Source organism: Gorilla gorilla, chromosome 23 (genome assembly GCF_029281585.2).
Source record: "Gorilla gorilla gorilla isolate KB3781 chromosome 23, NHGRI_mGorGor1-v2.1_pri, whole genome shotgun sequence".
Classification (NCBI taxonomy): Eukaryota; Metazoa; Chordata; class Mammalia; order Primates; family Hominidae; genus Gorilla; species Gorilla gorilla.
In genome coordinates this window covers 20,232,948-20,256,009 of record NC_086018.1, presented here as the reverse complement: position 1 = coordinate 20,256,009, position 23,062 = coordinate 20,232,948, and the positions used below count along the sequence as shown (strand labels likewise).

The 23,062-nt window shown below is 48.1% G+C and overlaps 2 gene segments (V, D, J or C); both read right to left on the bottom strand.

Annotated features, from left to right (window-relative positions):
- Window positions 1–9,272: 9,272 nt before the first annotated feature.
- On the bottom strand, window positions 9,273–9,759 carry LOC115931977 (immunoglobulin lambda variable 3-22-like). The segment is given in 2 exon segments: window positions 9,273–9,559; window positions 9,714–9,759. Coding segments are annotated over 2 exon segments (333 nt in total).
- Window positions 9,760–12,282: 2,523 nt separating this feature from the next.
- LOC134758189 (immunoglobulin lambda variable 2-14-like) lies at window positions 12,283–12,944 on the bottom strand. The segment is given in 2 exon segments: window positions 12,283–12,749; window positions 12,867–12,944. Coding segments are annotated over 2 exon segments (513 nt in total).
- Between the last annotated feature and the right edge of the window lie 10,118 nt (window positions 12,945–23,062).

Genomic DNA, 23,062 nt, shown 5'->3' with positions numbered 1-23,062 from the left:
GGCTTAGGCACTGCTGATGCTGCTTCCTGAGGCCCAGGCTGGGCAGGTTCCTCCCAGACCTCTCTTATCCCCTTGCTGGAGAGAATGGCCCATGATGCAAACCAGCAGAGTCAGGGGTTGCTGCTGGAGGAGCTTTGTGGTTTCCAGAGAAGGGCTCAGTCCCAAGGGACACAGAGAGAAAAGGGGTGACCACTGCTTGCCCACCCCCTCAGCCCATGGGATTCTCCTCCACCCACTGGTCCCATGGTCTGAGTTCACATCTTTACCCAGATTGTGCCCACTTTTGCCCCTGGGCTGAGTTGGTCATGGAAAAACTCAGAGCTGAGTTTCTCTGTATTTTCTAGGTGATATAAAGTCCTTCCTATGGGATAGTGGTTGGCCCCGTCCAAGAGGTTACCAGAGTCACAGTGGTGATGGGGGAATTTTCTGGGGTCCACAGTCCCCTCCTCCACTCCATCCTGGCTCAGGAGGGAGGTGGTTAACTTTCTTCTGCTTCTCTAGAAATGTCCTGGTCATAAATATTTTATGTCAGACATGAGATGTTTGGTATAGGCCTAAATTCATTTTGAAGACACAATCCACAGCCCAATGCAGGGACCCTTTACATTCCCACTCTACAGGGGACAGCACAAGCCTTGCACCAGTACAGGCCCCACCCCAGGGCACAGCCCCTCAGTGCTAGAGGAGAATGCAATTCTTGGTTGCCAAGTGCACATAGAGTTTTGGAAGATCCATGGGATGTGATAAGTTTCTACCTTGGCTGTGAGTTCTAGTGCCAGGTCATAGGTGCTGTGCCTCAGTATCCCAGGGTGCTGTCAGGGCCAGGGACACATCAGGAGGTGAAGGAAATGTTGGCTTTGTGAGAGAATGAGAGGGGGCTGCAAACTCCAAGACCCTGGAGGTGAATGTTTATTATAACTAAGTTGTCTTCACTTGCTGGGAAAATACATCAATGGATAAAAACTTAAGTCAACAAAAGATTAAGGAGCAAGTATTTTGTGCCTCATAAGGAAATCAAGAGCTGTGATTTGGCAGGTTCCCCAGGACAGTGTTGGGAAAGACTGGGGACAGTGGACGTGGAGGAGTGGCCAGGGAAGGAGAAGCCCCTGTGTCTGCAGGATGAGCTACCACAGAAAAGGGCAGGGAGGTGGGACACGTATGACTACAGAATGGAATGGCATGTGTGACAGTGAGATGGGGGCCAGGGCAATAAGAAGAGGCAAATTGTCTGAATCTGTATCAGAAAAATAAGCACCATTTCCAAGAGTCAAATCTGAGAGACGGGAGGTCAGAAGAATTTAAACATCAGTGTCAATGACAAATATTCTAAGAAAAGAGGAACCTCTTTCCCTCCAGGTCTCAGGTCATGGTCACTGACCCTCCCTGCATGTCAGCATCTCCCTGATGCCCAGCTCCACCCCCTTTCCAGGGATTTTTGCCAGGTTACTCTCTGCTGCCCCCAGGTGGCCACTCTACACTGTCAGCTGGAGGCTCAGGGGCCTCCTGGGTTCAGGTGTAGCTTCAGAATCTGCTGCTCAGGTCCCTGATTCCTTGATTCATGGACTGTTGACTTCAGAGAAGAAATTTCTCTTCTGTTTGTGGCCCCTTCCTGCCTCAAACCTGGGCACGAGGTGCTCAGATTCCTGATGGAAATACAAACACTCACATGTGGAGAAGGAGGTGACAGTGCCCTCCTGAGGCTCCCTGCACGTCTCTCTGTGTGGTGGGTGGTCTTGAAGGGGGACTGGAGCTTGGTACTGAGAGATGCAGGACTCAGGGGTGGCTTTGACTGGTTCTGGATACAAATACGGGGCCAATGTGCATTGGTGGTGACTCCTGCAATACGACAGAGACAGAAGCTCATTCACCCAACAAGTATTCACCCTGACCCACTCTGTGCTGGCAAGAATGCATTTTAGGAATTCAGCATGAGGAAGACACAGTCCTTGCTCTGAAGAGTTTCCTGTCCTGTTGCTGGGTCAGTGCAGTAGGCAGATTGGGTTTACAGACCCAGCAGATACTCCCTACCACCTTCTACCTGTGTGTCATCCCCTCTATTCACTTGAAAGTCAGGCAAATTTCCAGTTTCTTCCAGCCAGCAGTGACCATGTAGCCCAGCGTTGGTCCATAGGATGTAAGAGTCAGATGGCTGAGATTCTTCTCAGGAAATCTTTCCTCTTATGAAGGAAGGACTAGATTGGATTTGTGCTTTGCTTTTTCTCTTGAACATGGGTGTGATAGCTGGAGCTGCAGCAGCCATGCTGAGGTCTTACATCAACAACAATGAAAACAAAGTCAACATCGCATTGAAAGGGAATGGAGAGGTAGAAATATTTGAGCTTCCTATGGAACTGGAGAGCATCTGGAAAACAACCACCAAGCACATGCAGACTTATTTTTGTGGAAGAAAATTGGAAGCTCCCTGGTTCCTGCCACATGTGTTCTTGTAGTGAAAAAGCATTTCTGACTGATAATGCAATGATTAATAGAAATAAATCAGTCAAAAGATAACGATAGAAAAAATAAACGTGTAATTGTAAGCTCTATGCAGCTAATCATTGAAAGTTCTGACAGAAGCTGACTGGCTGGCTGCTGTAGCTTCAGTGATTGGAGAAGGCCTCCCTGAACAAGAGTCTGTGGAGTTCCTTTGAGGAAGGAGTGAAGAGACAAGTGATGGAAGCGTGTGCAGGGAGCTGTGTCTGTGCCCTGCGGAGAAGGGTCTTGGGTGTGTGAGGATCTGAAAGGACAGTGGGAAGCCTGAAGGGGATCTGGGATGTAAACCAGTTCAGGTCAGATGTGACATTTGCCCATAAGTGAAGAATTTGGGGACAGGCAGGATGTGTAGTGTGTGAAATTCACAGGTAATAAATTAGGTGATCTGGGGCAGCATAGCAAAAAAAAATCACTCTTGACCTCCAGGAAGATGCTACTGTGTGGGGACAGGTGTGGCTTGCAGTAGCCCTACTGCGTGGAAACAGTCCTGCTGCCAACAGTGAACACTGACATCTTGGGAGCTACTTTTTACAAAATTCTTCACAAGTCTTGTCAAAGGATCCTGGTTTAGAAATGCTGGCTGGAGACAGTTGACGATCAAATATGAGCATGAGAAATTTGAGTATTCTTCCCGGCAACAAATTAGCAGATTCAACAGACATTCCTGCAACACTGGAAATGTGTGACCTTGGACCAGACAGGATATCATTGTTAATTAGAGAAAGAGAGAGAGAGAGAAAGTTGAGTTGTAGCATATAGAACAGAGAAAATGGTGCTTAGTACACAATTCTTTGACCAGGTTCCAGCCCTTCCCTAGTTCACTTGGCCCTACGGACACTCAGCGAGTGGTTCCTGGTCCCTCCCCTCTACCTGATGCCCACCATGCAGACCTGTGGGGACCTAGCCTGCTGCCTGTGTGTCTGCTCCTTAGCCAGCTTTCTGGGGCCCCATGTGGGTGACCCAGCACTGCTTTCCCTGAAGTTCTAGAGATTTGCTGACCCAGGAGCAGAGAATTCAGGGAGTGCACTTGACAAGGAAAGGAAGGGCCTGTGAGAGGGACTGACAATTCCAAGGTCACTGGGGAAGGAAGAAAGAAGAGCGAGATCAGAGAAGTTTTAGACACATAATGATGAGCTCTTCTGAGTGTCCTGGGACCAGCTTGGGCTTGGGAGGGGACATGGGAAAATCCTGAGCCAAATTTTTGAGGCCCTGATGCTTCCCCTCGTCAGCTTCCCCTCGTCAGTTCCTCCAGCTGCCTGTGGGGAGCGCCGCTCTACCTCGACGTGGAGCCAGTCAGGGTCTGGGAGGGCAGCCAACTCCATGCGCTCATTGGCTGATTGCAGCCCAAAGTAAAAGACTCCAGATTTTAATCAAACATTGGCCTTTTAATGATCTTTTAACCTGACAAAATTTTTAATACAATGTTTTAGGTTTAGGAATCCCCCCATAAAAATGATCTATCTAAGTTAATGTTCAATTAGCTCAACTTATAAGTTGAAGATATATTACTGCAATGGTATTTCTCAGTGCTTTTTTGAGCAGAGTATCATTTTCTTTTCTGTTTTTTTCCCCCATTTCCACGAGTTATGGTCATGAATACAAGCCATGAGCATTGACACAGGAAGCCTGTGCTTTTCCTATTCAATACATCCCACACCTGACACGCTTACCTTATGTAAGTGTCCTACAGTGAATTTTGAAAAACATTGGCTGAAGCAATAGCCAGAGAAATGTCACCTACGGTATGATTTTACCCAAGAGTCACACAAGGTATTTTCTCATGGAGCAAATAGATGATGCTCACATGCAGGTGACCCTGCACGGGTGTGACTGAGTCATTCCGGGTCAGATGTGAGCTGAGCACGTTTCCTTCCCACTGACCAAGGTGGCTTCTGCCCTGCTCACCCCTGGGAGAAGCTCCCTCTCTACTCCTGGCTCTTCATTCCGGGAAGATGCTCTTCCTTTTGGGAATGCAGAGCTCAGGCTGTCACGGGTGAATGAGAAGACCTTGCCTGTGGGCTTTGAACTTCCCGGAATCACAGGTCTTTGTTCTTCTCTGAAAGCAAAATTATCAGGGAGCAGAATATCAGAGTAAGGGCCACTTACCTGCCCCAGGTTGTACTGAAAAGACTTTCCTAGTGCACATCTCCTAGGAGGTCTCCAGGAGCCTGAGACTGGCTGAGTCAGTCCTCACTGAGGCCCAAGCAGCAGGGAAATGTGTGATGCTTCCCTCTTGTATTGTGGTTTATCCAAAGATTGAGTTTTCTTTTAAATCCCAAAATCCTGTCACTTGAAATTTGGAGACTTGCAGAGATGTGTTCACTGCTTCAAGTGGTGGAAAGTCTCCAGATGGATGAGTTCCTGCATCCAACTGCAATTTCAAAAGTCTCTAATTTAGAGCTCAGGCATGTTTGTAGAGCAGAAGCTCTAATAAAGTAGGTGTAGGAGAGTGTGTTAGATAAGCAAGGGAGATGGTGACAGAGAACATGAAAGCTTCCCAATCCCCTTCACCTCTAACCCCCATGGTCCACATCTCCCAGGAACATACAGATGAGAGGGGCATGGACAGCAGAGACTGAGGGCTGGAAATTCCATGTTTAGAGCCACAGGTTTCTTCAGCTTCCTGTTCCAACAGCAGATCTAATCCCCCTATGCTCATCAGAGACAAGGTGTCCTCAGCCACTTTCTGTCCCTCTATGTGACTCAGTGTCCAGCAGCTATGAATGACCTTTTTCTTGAGAATCAAATTCAGATGTAGACCCAGCAGTGGACACGGTCCTCCCAAGCACAGGGATCAGAGTCAGCAGCACAGAATCTGCCCCGTGAGCACACTGTGCACAGCTCCACTGCAAACCCAGCATAGCCCTACTGCATGGGAACAGTCGTGCTGCCAACAGTGAACACTGTCATCTTGGGGGGTACTTTTTACAAAATTCTTCACAAGTCTTGTCAAAGGATCCTGGTTTAGAAATGTTGACTGGAGACAGTTGACAATCAAATATGAGCATGAGAAGTTTGAGTATTCTTCCTGGCAACAAATTAACAGATTCAACAGACATTCCTGCAACACTGGAAATGTGTGACCTTGGACCAGACAGGATATCATTGTTAATTAGAGAAGAGAGAGAGAGAGAAAGTTGAGTTGTAGCATATAGAACAGAGAAAATGGTGCTTAGTACACAATTCTTTCCATTTTTAACAGTTGGGTAATTTCAAAATTAAACTAGTATTACTTTGCTTCCTGAGTATACAATATTTTTATTATGGTAAAATAAACATTACAAAATGTTTCATCCTTTTAATCATTTTTAAATGTGTAATTAAGCGGCAGTAAGTACAGTAAAAATGTTGTGCAAACATCACCACTAGCCAACCCCAGAGCTTTTTCATCAGCCCACACAGAACCTCTGTATCTATTAGACAGCTATTTAGAAACTTTGGGCATTGTAGACAAAATGACGAGTATGTGATAAAAAGAAAATCCCAAGGATGAACCAAAGACGGTGTTTGCACTTCACCCCCAACTTCTGTGGAATCTCAGTGCAGTAGGGGGTGTGTCTCATCCAGGGACCCAGATGAGACGCAGCCCCTGGGGCCTTTTCTGGGCTGTTTCTTCTCAAGGAGCAGAGGAATTTCAACAGGACTGTGGCCTCTGAAACAGCTCTCTCCTCTCCCACAGTACGTGTGATTACTTCTGGGGTCCTCATTTTCAGTTTGCTGGACTGCTCTCTACAATAGTTGAATGATCCTGGAAGATGAATTTGGATTTGTACAGACCCAGAAGGGCAATAGTGGCATTAGCAATATCTGTGCTGGATGGGGATCTCCTGGAAGAGAATGCTATGGCTGCAGGTGCACGGTTACATCACTGAAGCAGATACTGAGGTCTTGTCTATTGCCCTCAGAGAATAGGATCAGAATCAGTGTGCATTCATGTGGAATGGACAACAGTATACATTCACACTTTTTCTGCCCAGCTTCATTAGCTCTCCCTTCCCTATCATGATATCATCATGGGGGCTCAGACCATCTGGATATCAATAGTTCAATCACATGTACATGATGGGCACGGCCTATTGGAAGCTTTTGTGAGATCCATGCACTTTTGAGAGTGGGAAATAAACTAAGATGTTTCCTCCTCCATATTAGCTGAAATTGGGACTTTAGTTGTCTGGAGCCCCTGAGAGTCTCCTACAAAATAAACAACATGTTATGGCCAGGCGCGGTGGCTTACACCTGTAATCTCAGCACTTTGGGAGGGTGAGGCGGGCAGATCACGAGGTCAGGAGATTGAGACCATCCTGGCTAACACGGTGAAAACCCATCTCTACTAAAATAAAAAAATACAAAAAAATTAGCCAGGCGCGGTGGCACGTGCCTGTAGTCCCAGCTACTAGGGCGGCTAAGGCAAGAGAATGGTGTGAATCTGGGAGGTGGAACTTGCAGTGAGCCAAGATCTGGCCACTGCACTCCAGCCTGGGCTACAGAGCGAGACTCCGCCTCAAAAAAAAAAAAAATGTTATTATACCCTTCAATTCTCCCCAAGAAGAAAGAGACACAAGGCCTATAAGGTCTAGGAGTAGCATATTTTACTACTGGGGATGTGACTCCAACCCATGTATCAGGAGCCATAAATGTCACCCATTGTTTTCCAGGCCCAGAGCAGGGAGGCTCTGCAGCAGGTGCAGGGAGGGTTGTGAGTGTCCTGCTGTTGGGGCCAGAGAATCCAGCAGACTCCACCACGGGAAATAAAACCTCCTGCACATGGCAAACCCCACTGGAGAATCCCAATGTAGACTCCCGGGTTTTTGGAAGAAGGCCATGTCATGTGCAGTAGAGTGTTACTCCCCTTTCTAAAAACAGCTCCTTTTGTCTTACTGGGCCCTGGGAGAGACAGGATAACACTGGACATCAAGCGACCATGTTGCCAGAAATGTGAGTTCCCCCCAGTTGTGAGCTCAGGCAGGCCAGCAGTGGTCTCTGGTGAGATGGATGTGACACATCTAGGTTAGAGCAGGGTCAGGGCTCCAGCACTCAGTCACCTGCATATACAGCTGGTCCACACCCATATTCTTATTTCTCTTCCACCAGTGCCTCTCCCTGGCTTCACAAATATGTCCTATGGGTGGAGATGGGGCTTGCTGAAGCAGGTTACTCCAAAGCGCCTGTCATGTGAAGGGGTAAGACCAGATCAGCATTGTACAATCACAACATGATGTGAGTCTCATGTGAATCCTATTGTCTAGTCACCATACTAGACATAAAAAATAAAAAGGCAAACAAACTAGGTTCAATAATATACTTTATTTAACACAAAGTGTGAAAAATAATATTTATGCATGCACACAATCTAAAATTATTTATGAGATTTTAATAGAAGTTTTCATAGCCACTATTATTATTTCTGTGCATGAAAATCTATTACTATTACTATTTTGTTACTATTATTTTATTATTATTATTATTTTGATACTATTATTATTTTGGGGAGATTCTTTACATTGAGATTGTGTGGTTGATGGAGGTTTGAAGGAGTCTGATTGACAAGGATGAGCTGTGCTGGCTTCGTAAGTGTCAACTTTGATAAGCTGAAGGAGGGGTGAAAGAGTGATTGTTTGTGCAGGATGTGCAGGGTGGAGGTGGGCAGCATCCATCCTACAGCTGCCCCCGTGGGAGCATCTCTGGTCCCTGCATGGAGTGAGGCTGCTACCTTTTCCGTGGAATCCTTTCAGGAAGATCTGACTCCAGCTCTCCTTCAGGACTCAGAGCACCTGGCATTTCAGGCTCCCTTTTCATTTTATAAGAATACAAGGATCTCTCAGAAATAGTTGGGCATTTGGATGCTCACAATGGAAATTTAGGAAATTCGCTGATGCATTCCAGTGTATAGTGGCCACCTCATGTCTATGGTGGCTCATTTTGGATATAGCCGGCCGTCTTAGTTTGGGTTCCCTGGACGTAGACTCTGAGATAAAGATTTTCATGCACAGAGAAGCTGAAAGGAGTGAGAGAGGCATCACCCACCAGAAGGAGACCCTGACCCACAATAGGGTTGCAACTGAGGCCTCAGGCATCCACAATGGGAGGTCTGGGGCTGGAAGACCTTTCAGTGTCATCCTCTATTAGGGCAAGGCCTTGGGTTCTTGGCTCAGGCAGTCATCAAACCAAAACTCTCAAAACTGGGCCTAAATATGAGAAAGGAAGTTTTCTGGAAACAATAGCACTTTCCTGTGAGGGCATAGCTCTAAGCTTCTAGAAGCTCCCAGCAGTTGAGGGTGGGTGAGCTCGGAAAAGCATATCTAGGCAGATGCCACAGTGTCCCCTCCTCTGCTTTTCCTGTTCAAAATCCCAGGCTGCCATGGAAGCCTGGAAGCTCAGGTGTTGAGCTGAGCTGGGCATTTTTGGGGACCGATGTAGGATATTTGGAAGGAGTGACCCAATCACCATTGTATGGAAATGTAAGGCCAAGTGATTGTTCTCTACGTCTCTCTCATCTTCCATCCTGTTCTTATTTCCCCAAGTCACTCCAGGGGCCTGAATACACAAGTAAATTCTGATTATAGCAGCCCTAAATCTACTCCTGCTCTACCCTCTGCAGCGCCAACCTGTAGGGCTGAACAAAAAAGGATGACCTGGAGGTCTCATATCCAGTAGAACTTCACCAGACCTGCTCATGGCTTGGCCCACAGTCATCCTGGTGCTGGAGGAAAAAGATCAGACAAATGAAAAACGGATTTGTGTCTCACTTCCCCATCTGCCTGTGTCACTGTGGGATTGTTCTAATCACCAGAAAAACAGTAATAGTCAGCCCTGCCTTTGGTCAGGACCCTGCTGATGGTCAGGGTGGTTGTGTTCCCTGAGGTGGACCCAGAGAATGACTCAGGGATTCCAGAGTGTCGCTCACCATCTTTATATATCACCAGCACAGGGGCCTGGCCTGGCTGTTGCAGGTACCAGTCAGCATAATTATCGCTCAGTACATCTCCAGAGCAGCTGATCCTGGCTGTCTGTCCTGGGGACACTGACACTGCGGGTGGCTGTGTCAGCTCATAGGAGGCCACAGAGCCTGCAGGAGAGGAAAGGAGAGGGTGCTTGAAGATAACAAACACATTTCCAGTGGTGTCACCCTGAGGCTATGCCTAGGCTGAGCTCAGGGTTCAGGGCAGGACCAGCTCAGGATCCTGTAAGGGCTGAGCCTAGGGCAGGGTTGGGGGCATCACCTTTGCAGAGGGTGAGGAAGGAGAGGCACAGAGGGGTCCAGGCCATGGTAAGACACCCAGAGCTCTGCCTCCTGAGCCCAAAGCACAGGTGGGCTCCCCAGGCCTCGCTTATTTCCTCTCAGGCCTAGTGAGGCAGTGCTTGTTTGGTGTTTACACAAATTTACTTCTGGACTCCTCTTGGTGGGATGTCACTCAACCCAGATCTGGGGGACACAATTCAGCCAAGAACTCTCTACCCTGCAGACCCCAAAACTCATGTATTTTTCACTTGTAAAACACATTCACCCCATCCCAATGACCCAAATCCTGAACTAACTCAGCACCACTCTAAGACCAAACTCTCATTTGCATATCATTCAACTCAAGTGTGGGTGATTCTCCAGGGTGAATCATCCTGAGGATTTAAAGAATAACAGCTTTGGGGGCTTCACCTCCTCTCTCCTGTTGTCATCTGGGTGTTCAGGAATGTCAAATTTCCCACTTTATTTACTAAGATTAGAAGAGAAGAGCGAGTCAGCACCAGCAACATCTGTGAGGTGTATGTGGGGAAATCACATCTGTCCACTCTTGAACTAATTCACCTAAGCTAAATACCCATTAATTGAATTTATTAATCAGTAGCCATGGGATATCTTTGCCAGTGTTTAGAAAAAACAGAACTGATACAGAAAATAGAAAAAATATCACAAGTTAAATTGTTCTAAGAGAAGGGTATGTCCTTATTAAGAAAGATATTTCACAGATAGAAATCATCTAAAGAAAATTCACCTCATATGCATATTAAAATACTATTTCCAATGTTAACGTTAAGCATCCACATTTTGATGTGCAAATAGAGACTCTCTAATGGTTATACAAAGTGCATTATTTTTTCTATTTGATATTGACATTTTGTTTAGGTTACCTTGTGGGGTGAGGGTGATCTTGACTGTAGGGAAGAAGGCTGTTTCATGGGAGGTTTCCTTACACACACACACACACACACACACACACACACACGCATATAAAATGATAATTTGCAGCAGAAACATATTTCCACCAAAAAGATCATGTTCTTTTCCTGGCAACTTGGCTTGGGGTCTTTATACTTTTAACATCTCAAGCTCTCTTCCTTATCCCATTGTTAAATTCTGTTCTAGAATTTTCATGGATTATAAAAACATTCAACACATTTAAAACTTAAACTATTTGTTTATTTGTCATTCTGAGAACCTCCGTGTTCTCTTCTGTTTTTGGCTGCAGTCAAATGCTGATATTAGGAACCTTCTCTCTGAGCCTGCCCTGGATATTCCAGCTTTGGTACAAGCTTTCTTGCCCACTTGCCCATCCCTCTCCCTCAGACTTTTGCCTTAGGAGGAGTCTATACCTGATATATTAAAGCTCTCCCCAAACTCAGAGGAAGCAATGCAGATAAATTTATGTGATTGTGGCACGGGGTTGTCTTAAACCCATGATACAATCAAATAGATGATGTGAGCATGTTCTTATCCAATGAAAGAACTCAGGCTAATACAGGAGGTGAAATACGGTGACCCTCACCGAGAGATTCCCACCTAGATCATATTCTGGTGGAATTTTCAACCCTCAGATAACCCTACAAACCAGGGACTGTTCAACCACATCCTGTGGCCATCCCTGGCCTGACACCTGTTTTTGTATGGCCCAGAGATGACAGTGGCTTTTATCATTTTAAATGGTTACATTGTAAATGATGCTATACATACCTATGGAATATCCCCAAAGTTGATTCTTGAGCCACAAAGACTAAAATACTTCCTTTTAAAATTTATTTTTATGTTCTTTAATTTAATAGAGATGAGAGTTCACTGTGTGGCCCGGACTAATCTCAACTCCTGGGAGCAAGCAATTGACCCATCCTACTCTTCCAACACGCTTGGGATTACAGGCGTGAGCCACCGTGCCTGGCCACAAAGACTAAAATTCTTCTTATCTGGATATTTAAGAAAAAGTTTCCCAAATCCTAAAAAAAGAGAAACTACTGAACTATTTCTGAAAAGGCCCAAACTTAATCAGAACAGGAGACTCAAAAATAAAACCATAACAGGTAAGATTTTTGAGTCTGACAGGTTGGCAAAAACTTCCACTTTCAACCATGTACTCGGAACAAGTACTTCCAGCTGGCATTGAAAATTGGTAGAATCCCCCTGGAGGGGAATCTGACAACAACGGGTGAAAATTACACACACACATCTTTCTGACCCACAATTTCACTTTTAGAAATGAATCCTGTGGTCGTATTCACACAGGAACTCAAAGGAGGCTGCACAGGGATGTTCGCTGCACCGTTATTTCTAAGATCGAAGTTGTGGCGATAACCATTAGACTGTAGTTGCTAAAATTCTACCCACAGTGTAGGGGATGATGATGCATGTAGGGTGAAGACATCCCTGAAAAAATCAGTGACTGCACCAATCAGGCAGCTCCTTGTCACTATCTCCGCATTTGAAGAGCTGGGAAGAGCTGCACATTCAGGGACCACAGCACACAAGCACCAGGAAGCTGTCCCTGTCGTGGATGAGAAACCACAGAGCGGGTTTCCTTTTGGAATTCATGGTGGAAAGGGAAGGAGCTGAGAGAGAAGAATTCTCAAGGCCGCACTGCAGGAAGCCGCTTGCACTGGGTGAGGAAGCATCTTCAGAGCAAGGAGGGGGCCTGAGAGCCCAGGGCAGGTTTTGGTCTCAGTTCCCCATGAACTTGGACCACTGTGGAAAGTGCTGCTGCTTGTATATGAGCTGCAGTAATAATCAGCCTCGTCCTCAGCCTGGAGCCCAGAGATGGTCAGGGAGGCCGTGTTGCCAGACTTGGAGCCAGAGAAGCGATTAGAAACCCCTGAGGGCCGATTACTGACATAATAAATCATGAGTTTGGGGGCTTTGCCTGGGTGCTGTTGGTACCAGGAGACATAGTTATAACCACCAACGTCACTGCTGGTTCCAGTGCAGGAGATGGTGATTGACTGTCCAGGAGACCCAGACACGGAGGCAGGCTGAGTCAGGGCAGACTGGGCCCAGGACCCTGGAAAGAGGGAGAAACACATGCCAGTGAGTCAGTGCTGGGCCCCGGTGAGCCTGAGGAGCAGGAGACCAAGGATCAGCCCAGAGACCCCTGTGGCCCTTTCCCTGGAGGCGTCACCTGTGCCCTGAGTGAGGAGGGTGAGGAGGAGCAGAGCCCAGGCCATGGTGGAGACGTCTCGAGAGCGCTGCCTCCTGAGACCCCAGCACTGGGCCTGCCCCCAGCCCTATCTTATCCCCTCTGCCAAAGAGGAGGGTGGGGCCTGCATGCAAATCTCCACCTTGAGCTCTCTCTCTTCACCCCACCCTCACCTGGGCCTGGGCTCAGAGGCTTCTGCTTCCCTGGATAGTGGAGCTCAGCTGAGATTAAAGTCCTTGTTTATCTATTCTGATGGCAGGATCTTAATTTTTTTGTACCTGATTTGCTCAGGAGAAAGATCTGCTGAAGTCCCTTACCTGAGTGATCTTCTGGCCCTCAGTGTCTCTGCTGTGTGGTGCCTGTGTCTCTGTGACCCTCCAGGCCTGGGCACACCCTGCAGTGCCCTCTGCTTGGCACCCACCTCCAGGCTGTCCCTACTGTCAGGAAATGGGGCAGCCCGCCCCGTGGAAACCTCTGCTAGGTGGCGTTGGTCCTGAGGACCGCAGTCCTGAGACCTAGTCCACTGCTCCCAATCCTGCCCCTCCCACTCACAAGCAGGTGACTTGTCCTTCCCAGCCTCTGGTTCTCAGCCTGAGAAATGGGGACCACAGAGTCCACTCTGCACACGGGTGATCCATGGGGATATGAGCCAGCAGGGGAAAGGGAAAGTTTGTTAACAGGCATTTCTCTGTGCACCAGAGTGATATTTATTGTGAGTGTTTGATTTATTAAAAGATTTACTTCCATTTTACTGTGATTTATGTGTCAGGTCACAGAGATGCGTGTTTCATGCTTTCTTGCTTTCCCTCATCTGAGCACATCCTCAGGACAACCTAAAGCTGACCTCTCTCAACCCTTCGACACTGAAGACACACAGACATTTGAGAAATACAATTTTGGTTTTTTCCTCAAAATTATTTTAATATCTTTTCCTCCTTCCCCATTGCCTATGACAATTTTTTTTAATGATTCATATTAAAATAAATATTAATGGATATTTTATTTAAATAAATAAATTATTATTAAATAAATAATAATGCATAGAGCAGCTATTTGAGCACCAGGAAAGGAAATGGTACGCAGCAGTTTGGGATGGCCCCAGCAGATGAAATACAACAGGGTCGGTGTGAGACTTCTGGATTTCCTCTGTGTCCCCTGGCTGGGATCCAGACAGCCTCAGGCCTGGAGGGGCACAAACCTGAAAACAAAAAGAAGTCCGGAAAGTCCTCTTGTTCAGGATTGAAGATAGGAAAAGAAGCTTGTTTGGCTCAAAGTGAAGGCTCAGTCTTCTGCACAAGCAGGTGGTTCACACCTGTGTTCTCATCTCTCTTACACCAGCGTCTCTCCCTGGGTTCACACCAATGTCCTATGGATGGAGATGGGGCTTCCTGCACCAGGTCACTCCACAGCCCCTGTAACCTGAAGGGGTGCAGACCAGCACTGTTCATTTACAATATGATGTGAGCCTCATGGAAATCTGAATGTCTGGTCATCGCATTAAAAATACAAAGGGAAGAAGTAAATGAGTTAAATAATTTACTTTATTTACCTAGCATATCAAAATAGTATCACTTTCATATGCAATCTATGTACAATTATTTGAGACATCTTATATATACTTTGCATGGCTAGTGTTATTATTTTTTGAAGAATCTTTATGTGGAGATTGTGTGGCTGATGGGGATGTGAATGGGTTTCCTGTTGACAAGGGTGGGTTGTGGTGGCTTTTTAAATGTCAACTTTGATAGGCTGAAGGAGGGGTGGAAAGAATGATTTTTTGCGCAGAATGTGGAGGGTGGAGGTGGGCAGTGTCCATCCTGCAGCTCACCCTGCAGGTGCATCTGTGGTCCCTGCATGGGGTGAGGCTGCTCCTCCTGCCCCAGGTTTCCCTGCAGGGAGATCTGACTCCAACTCTCCCTCAGACTCCACAGCGCCTGGCATGCCAGGGCCCTTTTCATTCCATACAAATGCAAGAAACACTCAGATCTCATTGGGCATTTGCAAACTCACAATGATCATTAGGAATAAACTGGTGCTTTCCGGTATACTGTGGCCTCCTGAGGTTCCTGATGGCTTAAGTTGGGGATGACTGGTTATGTTATTTTGGGATGCCTGGAAGCAGACTCTGAGATGGAGCTTTGCTTTCACAGTAGGTGTGAAACTGAGTGAGGGAGGCAACACCGGGCACAAGGACACTCTGACCCACATTGAGTCTTCTACCATCCCAATAAGGAGCTGTGAAGCTGGGAGGATTTTCTGTTTCTCCCATATTGAAAGGGAGTCTCGAGAGCTTCACCTCAGGCAGTTATGAAACCACACCTTGCTAAGAAGGGGCATAAACCTGGAGGAGACAGTTTTCTCTGCTGACAGCCCTTCTCAGTGAGGGAACAGCTCTGAGCTGCCAGAGCTACCAGCAGTGCTGGGTGGGTGAGCTCAGAAGAGGGAATATGGGTGGATCCCACAGTGTCCACTCCACTGGTTTTCCTGAAGAGAATGGCAGGATGCCACGGGAACGTGAGCTGGGCAGTTCTGGAAACTGACTCAGGATATTCAGCCCAAGGACTAGCCTTCACCCCCTATGGAAATCCAGAGCCCAACTAAGCATGTCGACCTTGGCCTGATCTTCCAACCAGGCCCCGCTTCCCCAAATCACAACTGAGTCCTCCACACCTCAATATATCCTGGTCATCTCAGCCCTAAATTCACTCTTGATGCCCCCTCTGCAGAGCCTGCCTGGAGGGCCTGTGGAAAGGGCAGCCTGGGGGTCTCAGATCCAGGTTAACTGGGCAACACACACTCATGGCTTTGTCCACTGTCTTCCTGGGCTGGAGGACAAGAGTGACACCAATGGAAGAGGGTTTTGTGTTTTGCTCCTTCATCTCCCTGTGTCACTGTGGGATGAGGAGTGCTAATGTCCCACATCTTACAGTAATAGCTTTGTCCCCACCCTGGGTCCTGTTGATGGTCAGGGTGGCCACATTCCCCAAGTTGGAGCCAGAGAATCTCTCAGAGATCCCTGAAGGCCGCCCGCTATCCCCACGATGACCCACACAGGGGCCTGGCTGGCTTCTGCTGGTACCATTGAGCACTTTTACTTCCAATACTGTTTTCCCCACAGGTGATCCTGGTCATCTGTCCTGGGGCCACTGACACTGAGGGTGACTGTGTCAGCTCATAGGTGACAGAGCCTACAAGGAAAGAAAAGGGGACAGAAAAAACTTGAAACTGAGGGTCTCAACCCAAGGATATCTGGCTACTTGCCAGGGCTGGAGTGAGCCCCAGGAATAAAAGAGCTCTCAGGGCACCTATGAGCACAGGAGCACAGAGTGGGGGCGTTTCACCCCAACCAGCCCCTCCGCCTGCAGCAGGGTCATGAGCATCCTGCCCACCACACACAGGGCCCTGCTGAGCTCAGACTGACGGCCAGGCTGAACCTGGAGGCCTGGGGCTGGGCAGGTGGGTGAGACCCTGGGGGCAGCACCTGTGCAGTGAGTCAGGAGACCAAGGAAAAGAGGGGCCAGGCCATGGCTGAAGTGCCTCCAATGCTGCTTCTCAAGTCTGAGGCTGGGCAGGCTCCTCCCAGGTCTCTCAACCCCTTGTTGGAGAGAAGGGTCCATGATGCCAATCAGCAGAGTCAGGGGCTGCTGCTGGAGGAGCCTTGTGATTTCGAGAAGGGCACAGCCCCAAGGGACCCAAAGAGGTTAGGGGTGGCCTTGCCCTCCCACCCTTTGCCCACAGGATCTCCTTTATGAATTGATCCCATATTCTCTGCAGACATCCCCACATCACACTGTGCTCAGCCTCACTCCTGGGCTCACTTGGTCACAGCAGAGCTCAGAGGTGAGTTTGTCTGTATTTCCAAAGGAATATGAAGTCCCTCCTATGGGATGGGTTTTGACCTAGTCTGGGAGGTGACCATAGAGTCATGCTGGTAACTGTGGAATTATCTGGGGTCCCCAGTCCCCTCCTCCATTCTATCTTGGCTCTGGAGGGAGGTATTTCATTTGGGTCTAGGCCTCTAATGTGTCCTGATCATAAATATTTTATGTTAGAGAGGAGATTTCTGGTGTAGGTCTAAATCTGTTTTTAGACGGCACTTTCCAGAACCCAATGCAGGTTCCCTCTTCGTCTCCACTCTACAGGTGATAATGCACACCTTGGACAGGTGCGGGTCCCACCACAGCCCACAGCCTCTGAGTGATAGAGGTCAATGAAATTCCTTATTTGCCAAGTGCGCACAGAGTGTTGGAAGATCCATGAGATGCTGGAAGTTTCTGCCTTGGCTGTGAGCTTCTAGGTAGGTCATTGCTGCTGTGCCTCAGTATCTCCAGGATGCTGTCAGGACCAGGGACAGATGAGGAGGTGAAGGAAATGTTTGCTCCATGAGAGAATGAGAGGGGGCTGCAAACTCCAAGACCCCCAGAAGTGAATGTTTATTATAAATATGATGTCTCCAGTTGCTGGGGAAAATGTATCAATGAATAAGAACTTAAGTCAACTAAAGGTTAATGAGCAACTATTTTGTGACTCACCAGGAAATCAAGAGCTGTGATTTGGCAGCTTCCCCAGGAGAGAGTCGGGAAAGACCAGGGACAATGAAAGTGGAGGAGCAGCTAGGAAGTTAGAAGCCACTATGTCTGCAGGACAGAGGCTCCCAGATCAAATGGGAGTAGGGGGATACCTGTGACCTCAGAGAGGACACTGCACATGAGGGGGATGCAGTTTTAGCACAACTGGGTGTGGAGGAGGGGGCGTCGTGAGAAGTCAAGTGCCTGGATCTGTGTCAGACAGTCAGCATGCAAAAGAGCTGAAGACAAAATGTGATTCTAGAGTTTTTACATCAGTGTCAAGGACAATACTCTAGGACAATAAAGACCCTTTCCCTCTAAATCTGAGGTGGTGGTCACTGGCTCTTACTGCATGTCAGCATCTCCCTATCACCCAGGCCTGCCCCATCCCCAGGTCGCTTTGCCAGTTGATTCTCTGCTTCCCCCTGGTGGCTGCTCCACACTGTCGGCTGGGAGCTCAGGGACTTCCGGGGTCTAGGTGTGGATTCAGAACCTGCTGCTCAGGTCCTTGATGCCCTGATCCGTGGACTGCTGGTTCCAGGGGAGGAAGTCCTCTTCTCTGTGTGGCCCCTGCCTGACTCAAGACCAGGTACAAGGGGCTCAGCTTACCCAAGAAAATGCAAATATATATATATAGAGAGAGAAAAACAGTGAAACAAACCCCAATCGTATTGGAGAACAGTAACTTGTAAACCTGTAACAGGCATTGTGAGGGGAAGAGCTGGCTCAACACCCTGCAGTGAAGAGTCTGCTCTGTGTGGGGACTGGAAAGGATAGCGAAAACCTGAGGGATCTGGGACCCAGATCAGTCCATGTCTGATGTGATATCACCTTGTAAATGAAGAGCTGGAGGCAGATATGTTGTGCAGTCGGGTGTAAGGTGGAGAATTTCCTGTTTATGCTCAGGCGATCTGTGAGGGGCTGGGCACACACACCCCCTCGTGGTCCACAGGATGCAGTTGCTGATGCTGGGACTGGTTAGATACAGGTGGGCTCAGATAGGCCCTTCACCTGTCCCTGTTTGCCTGGGGCTGAAGCCACTCAGGGGTGGTGGCTAACCTGCCTCAACCGTCCTCCCAGTGCTCACCTTGCAGCCATAAGGAAATTAAGCTTCTGTCTCTTCCATTGATCCTGGGTCATGCTCAATGCACCCAGCACAAACAGGTTGACTGTTTTCTTGAATGTTCTCTGGGAGCTCCCCATTTAACTCAGCCATGCAGAGCAGATGACGCGGCACCCCTTTCAGGGGCCACCTGATTGTTCCCAGGCTCTTACTCCAGAGGAAGACAAAGCCCTTGGCATAGCTGGGGTGTCTCCTGTGCCGGTGGGTAGGTGTTTGCAGAGAACAGGTTTCCTTGAATGTCACCACGCTTCCCAGCATTTTAACATGTGACAGCAATGCATCAGTAACATTTTTTGGCTCATGAATCTGGATAGGGAAGCAGCTGTTTGCCAGGTTATTACACAAAAACCTTTGCGCAACATTTGCTGTGCCTTCCATGTGCTGACTCATCACATGTGGCAGCGTGGTCTTTCCCATGCTTCTTCCTGCTCCTGGTTCAGGCCTTGTTCCTTCCACACCAGGGCATCCCTACGTCCTCATCCACCGTGTATTGTTCCTGCTCTGGGCAAAGCCTTCAGCGAATAATTAACCTGCTTCCTCAGTCTGTTCCCTCAAAGTCACTTTGTGAAGCTGAATTTCTACCTTAGTTTACTGTGAGTCAGTGGCTGTTAAAAGTCATCCTCTCCTTCACCTGTGTAATGGCCGTGATTGGCAGTGAAGGTCTTCTTACAGAGCACCTGCTGAATGCTAGTGGCTGGGTGCTGGAGATTCAGTACTGGAAGTTCCATCTGCAGAATAAACAGTTCCCTCAACTTCTAAATCCACCAATAGGTACTGCCCACACACACATTGGTGGGTAGGGCCATCATCAGCTGCTGTCTTCCCTCTATCAACTCAGTGCCCAAAAGTCGTAACACCCTTCCCCTTAATAGTGAAAACATCAAATGGACCCATCACTTGAGCAAGGTCCTACTGCACACAATGAACCTGGTCCATCGGTGCACCAGAGACTTGAGCTTTTCTTGTGGAACTTTTGTTGGGTTCCAAGGAATACTGTTTGAAAAATGTTGGATCAGAGAGAAATAACATCAAATTGCCTGCATGAAAACTTAAGGGTCCTGGCTGGTAAGGAAACTAAACAACCGTAAGAGACATTCGTGTGCAACTGGGAAACATGACCACGGTCTGCATAGAAGAGAGCTGTTAGTATCCTCACTTTGATAACGAGAGAGACAGAGACCCCAGTATGGCCTTGTCCACAGTTGTCCCATCCAGAAAGAGTATATATATGCTGATGGCAATAATCTGTAAACTTCAGTGTGTACACATGATTTCATGATTAAACCAGTTGTACTTTTTTTTAAGGTGGCATGGACCCAAAGAGTGAGCAGCAGCGAGATTTTTTGTGAAGAGTGAAATAACAAAGCTTCTACAATGTGGAAGGGGACCCGAGCGGGTCACCCTAAACCAGTTGTACTTTTAAAGAAGGAAATAAAAAGACTGAGACATCCTAGTGAGAAAAGAAAGCCCAATAAATGTGGCCCTAGAGACTGGAATCAGACATCTCTCCTGGAAAAGGGCATCACCCTCACCCAGCAGGGCCCTCCCTTCACACCTGCAGCCCTGGGACATGCAGCAGAGGGGCAGGTCCTGGACCTGGCATCAAGGGTTTCTTAGTGAGCTCCTCAGAAAGCAGCCCAGAGCCCAAAGATAAACTGCAAACTATCAGGGCGCTGGGGGCACATCCAGTCAGGCCTGACCTACCTGGGGAAGGTGATGGGACTTTGGGGGCCATGGGAGGTCAGTGTGCCCCAAACACAGTGCCCAGGTGGGACCAAAGGTAGTGTCTGTGCTTCCTCTTCAGTTTCTGTGAAATATCAGCACAGAAAGGGCCCTGGGGCCAAAAGGGGCTGGGTCTCCAGTCCTTGTCAGGCCTCAGGCACCCTATTAGAATGTGGGGGCCAGCTCATCTGGAAACCAGAGGAGACACAGCCCCTGGGGCTTCCACTGAGCTAGTTTTACCCAAGAAAGGAGAAATTCCACAGGACTGTGCCCTCTGCGACAGCTCTCTCCTCCCCTGCATGACATATGATTACAACTGGGACCATGTGCTTTTGTGTGGATTCCTAAACTGTTCATGTACACCACAAACCTGACAGAGGTCCCAGCAGCTCTGACCACCTTCACCCTGTCCACTTCTCATTGGACACATGCAGGCCCTGAGAGGATGGAGAAGCTGCTCAGAATCTCCAGCCCCGCAGGAGCCAGGTTAAGACCAGAGAGGACACCTGACCCTGAGGCCTGACCTACAGCTGCTCAGAGGGCAGGTGAGAATGAGAGTCAGGCCGAGGTGGGACAGTACTGTGGCTAGTCCCTATCTCTCTGTGTTACTATGAGTCCCTGCCAACTGCTCCCACTGTTATTATCTGCGGTACAGTAATAGTCAGCCTTGTCGCGGGCCTGGGCCCCACTAATGGTCATGGTGGCCGTGTTCCTTGATTTGGAGCCTAAGAATTGGGCAGAGGTCCCTGAGGGTCACTTGCTGTTACACCAGATTACAAGCACCGAGGCCTGGCCTGGCATCTGCTGGTTCCTAAGTGTATGTTTATCCTGAGTTTATCTCCAGAGCATGTGATCATGGTTGTCAGTCTCAGGGCCACCAAGACTGAGAGCAGCTGTCTCTGTATGTAGGAGGCACAGGCTGAGAGGAGAGGAGAGGAGAGGAGAGGAGAGGAGAGGAGAAGAGAGGAGAGGAGAGGAGAGGAGAGGAGAGGAGAGGAGAGAGGGCTTGAGGATGAAAGGCCCCTTTACAGAAGGTCCCAACCCAGAGCTGAAGTCAGGGTTTGGGAGGCCAATTACAGTGTCATATATTGAGTGGTTTAATGGAGGGTCTTTCACCCTTTGTAAAATGTCTTTTAAAACATTTTCACATTACTGCCTTATAAATTTTTCACAGTTGAAATAATGTTTCCTCTCTCAATATCAAAATACATTTTTCTCAGTGTTGCTGAAACCTTAACTGGGTAGCAGGATGTGGTTGAGGGGATCCCAGGGTAGGTGGGGACCAAGGATTGGCATTTTATGGCCAATGACACTGTGGTTTGGTTGCCATAATGCATAGCTGAGCCAACAAGGAATCAAAATAATCAGACAAGATCGTGGGTGTGGTCTAGGTGGTCCTAGTGTCCCAGACTGGAAGCACGTGAGCAGCCCCCACCCTACTTATTTTGTTTTGAATGAGCAGAAAGCACCATTTGAGAAAGACTGTGAGGGCTCCTGAGCCTTGGCAGAGGTTCTGTGTGATTGTGGCCACAGAGCTCACCACGAGACTCAAGTAGCTGATATGCTGGATTTGGTCTGAACCACAGTCCCGGGTGGCCATTTTAGGCAGCTCCCCAATCACATGGCAGGGATGTATTTGTGACTTGAGGGATTAGGTTACGAGGGCCAAGTAAGTTGCATGAAGAGTTGGCCAAATAGACATGACCGGAGCCCTGCACCATGCCTTCCTCTCACCCTACAGCCTTGGCCTCCAGAGTGGCTCCCTGAGATCAGCTGCCTAGTAGGAGGCAATTAGGCTGGGGTTACAGAGTTTTCTGCAGGACACGCATCCACCACTGATGTGAACGGTGCTAGTACTCCACCTGGCCTCTGAGAATCCCTGAACAGCAGTGGTGGAAGAACATTCTCCTTAAAGCAGAATTTTAAGCAGTGTAATTGGCTCATGTCACCTGCAAAGAGATGGGCAGAGGTTCCTAATTCATTGGCTGTGACTCAGGGTCCTGGAATATGGTCAAGGATGTTCAGGGACTTGGGAGAGCTACAACAGCAATACTGATCACAAATATGTCAGGGGGAGAGACGTGTGAGTAGACCTCCTCTGGTGGGCAAAAAGCATGAGAATTTTTTTCCATATATAAATACTTACCAAGTCTGATGTGAAAATGAAGTGATTTTGCTAATCAGGTGAGTAGGGTGACCTGTTCTATGGACACCAGGCAGCCTCCCTCAACCACTCCTGTCATTGTCCAACAGACTCCAAAAAAAGTGCCGATGGTGGCAGGGATAGAGGCTGATAATGGGCTCATCAATGTGAATTTCCACTAACTGGAGCTGGCCTGGCTGAAGCCACTGTTGGGTGACCATCTGTCAACAGCAGAGACCACCACAGGCATCCCTATAGGATGACCTCTGTGGAAGACAGCCAGGGGCCTGCTTGATATTAATTTCATTAGAGCTCTTCCATCATGGGACAGACAGCTCTTTTTCCTTACTAGCATTGGCATTTACAGAGGATTTGCTTTCATTGACAGCAGTGCTTCTGCCAAAACTGTTATCTCTGGATTACAGAATGATGCACCCATCATAATGGTATACCACAGGAGGTTCTGACCAAGGAACTCGTTTCACCGCAAATAAAGGGCTATGGGCCTTTTCTCCTGGCATTCAAGATTCTTACTCTTGTCCCCAACATTCTGAGACATGTGGCTTATATGAATGGTTTAATGACTGCATGGAGACTCCATTACTGCACCAGGCAAGTGGCA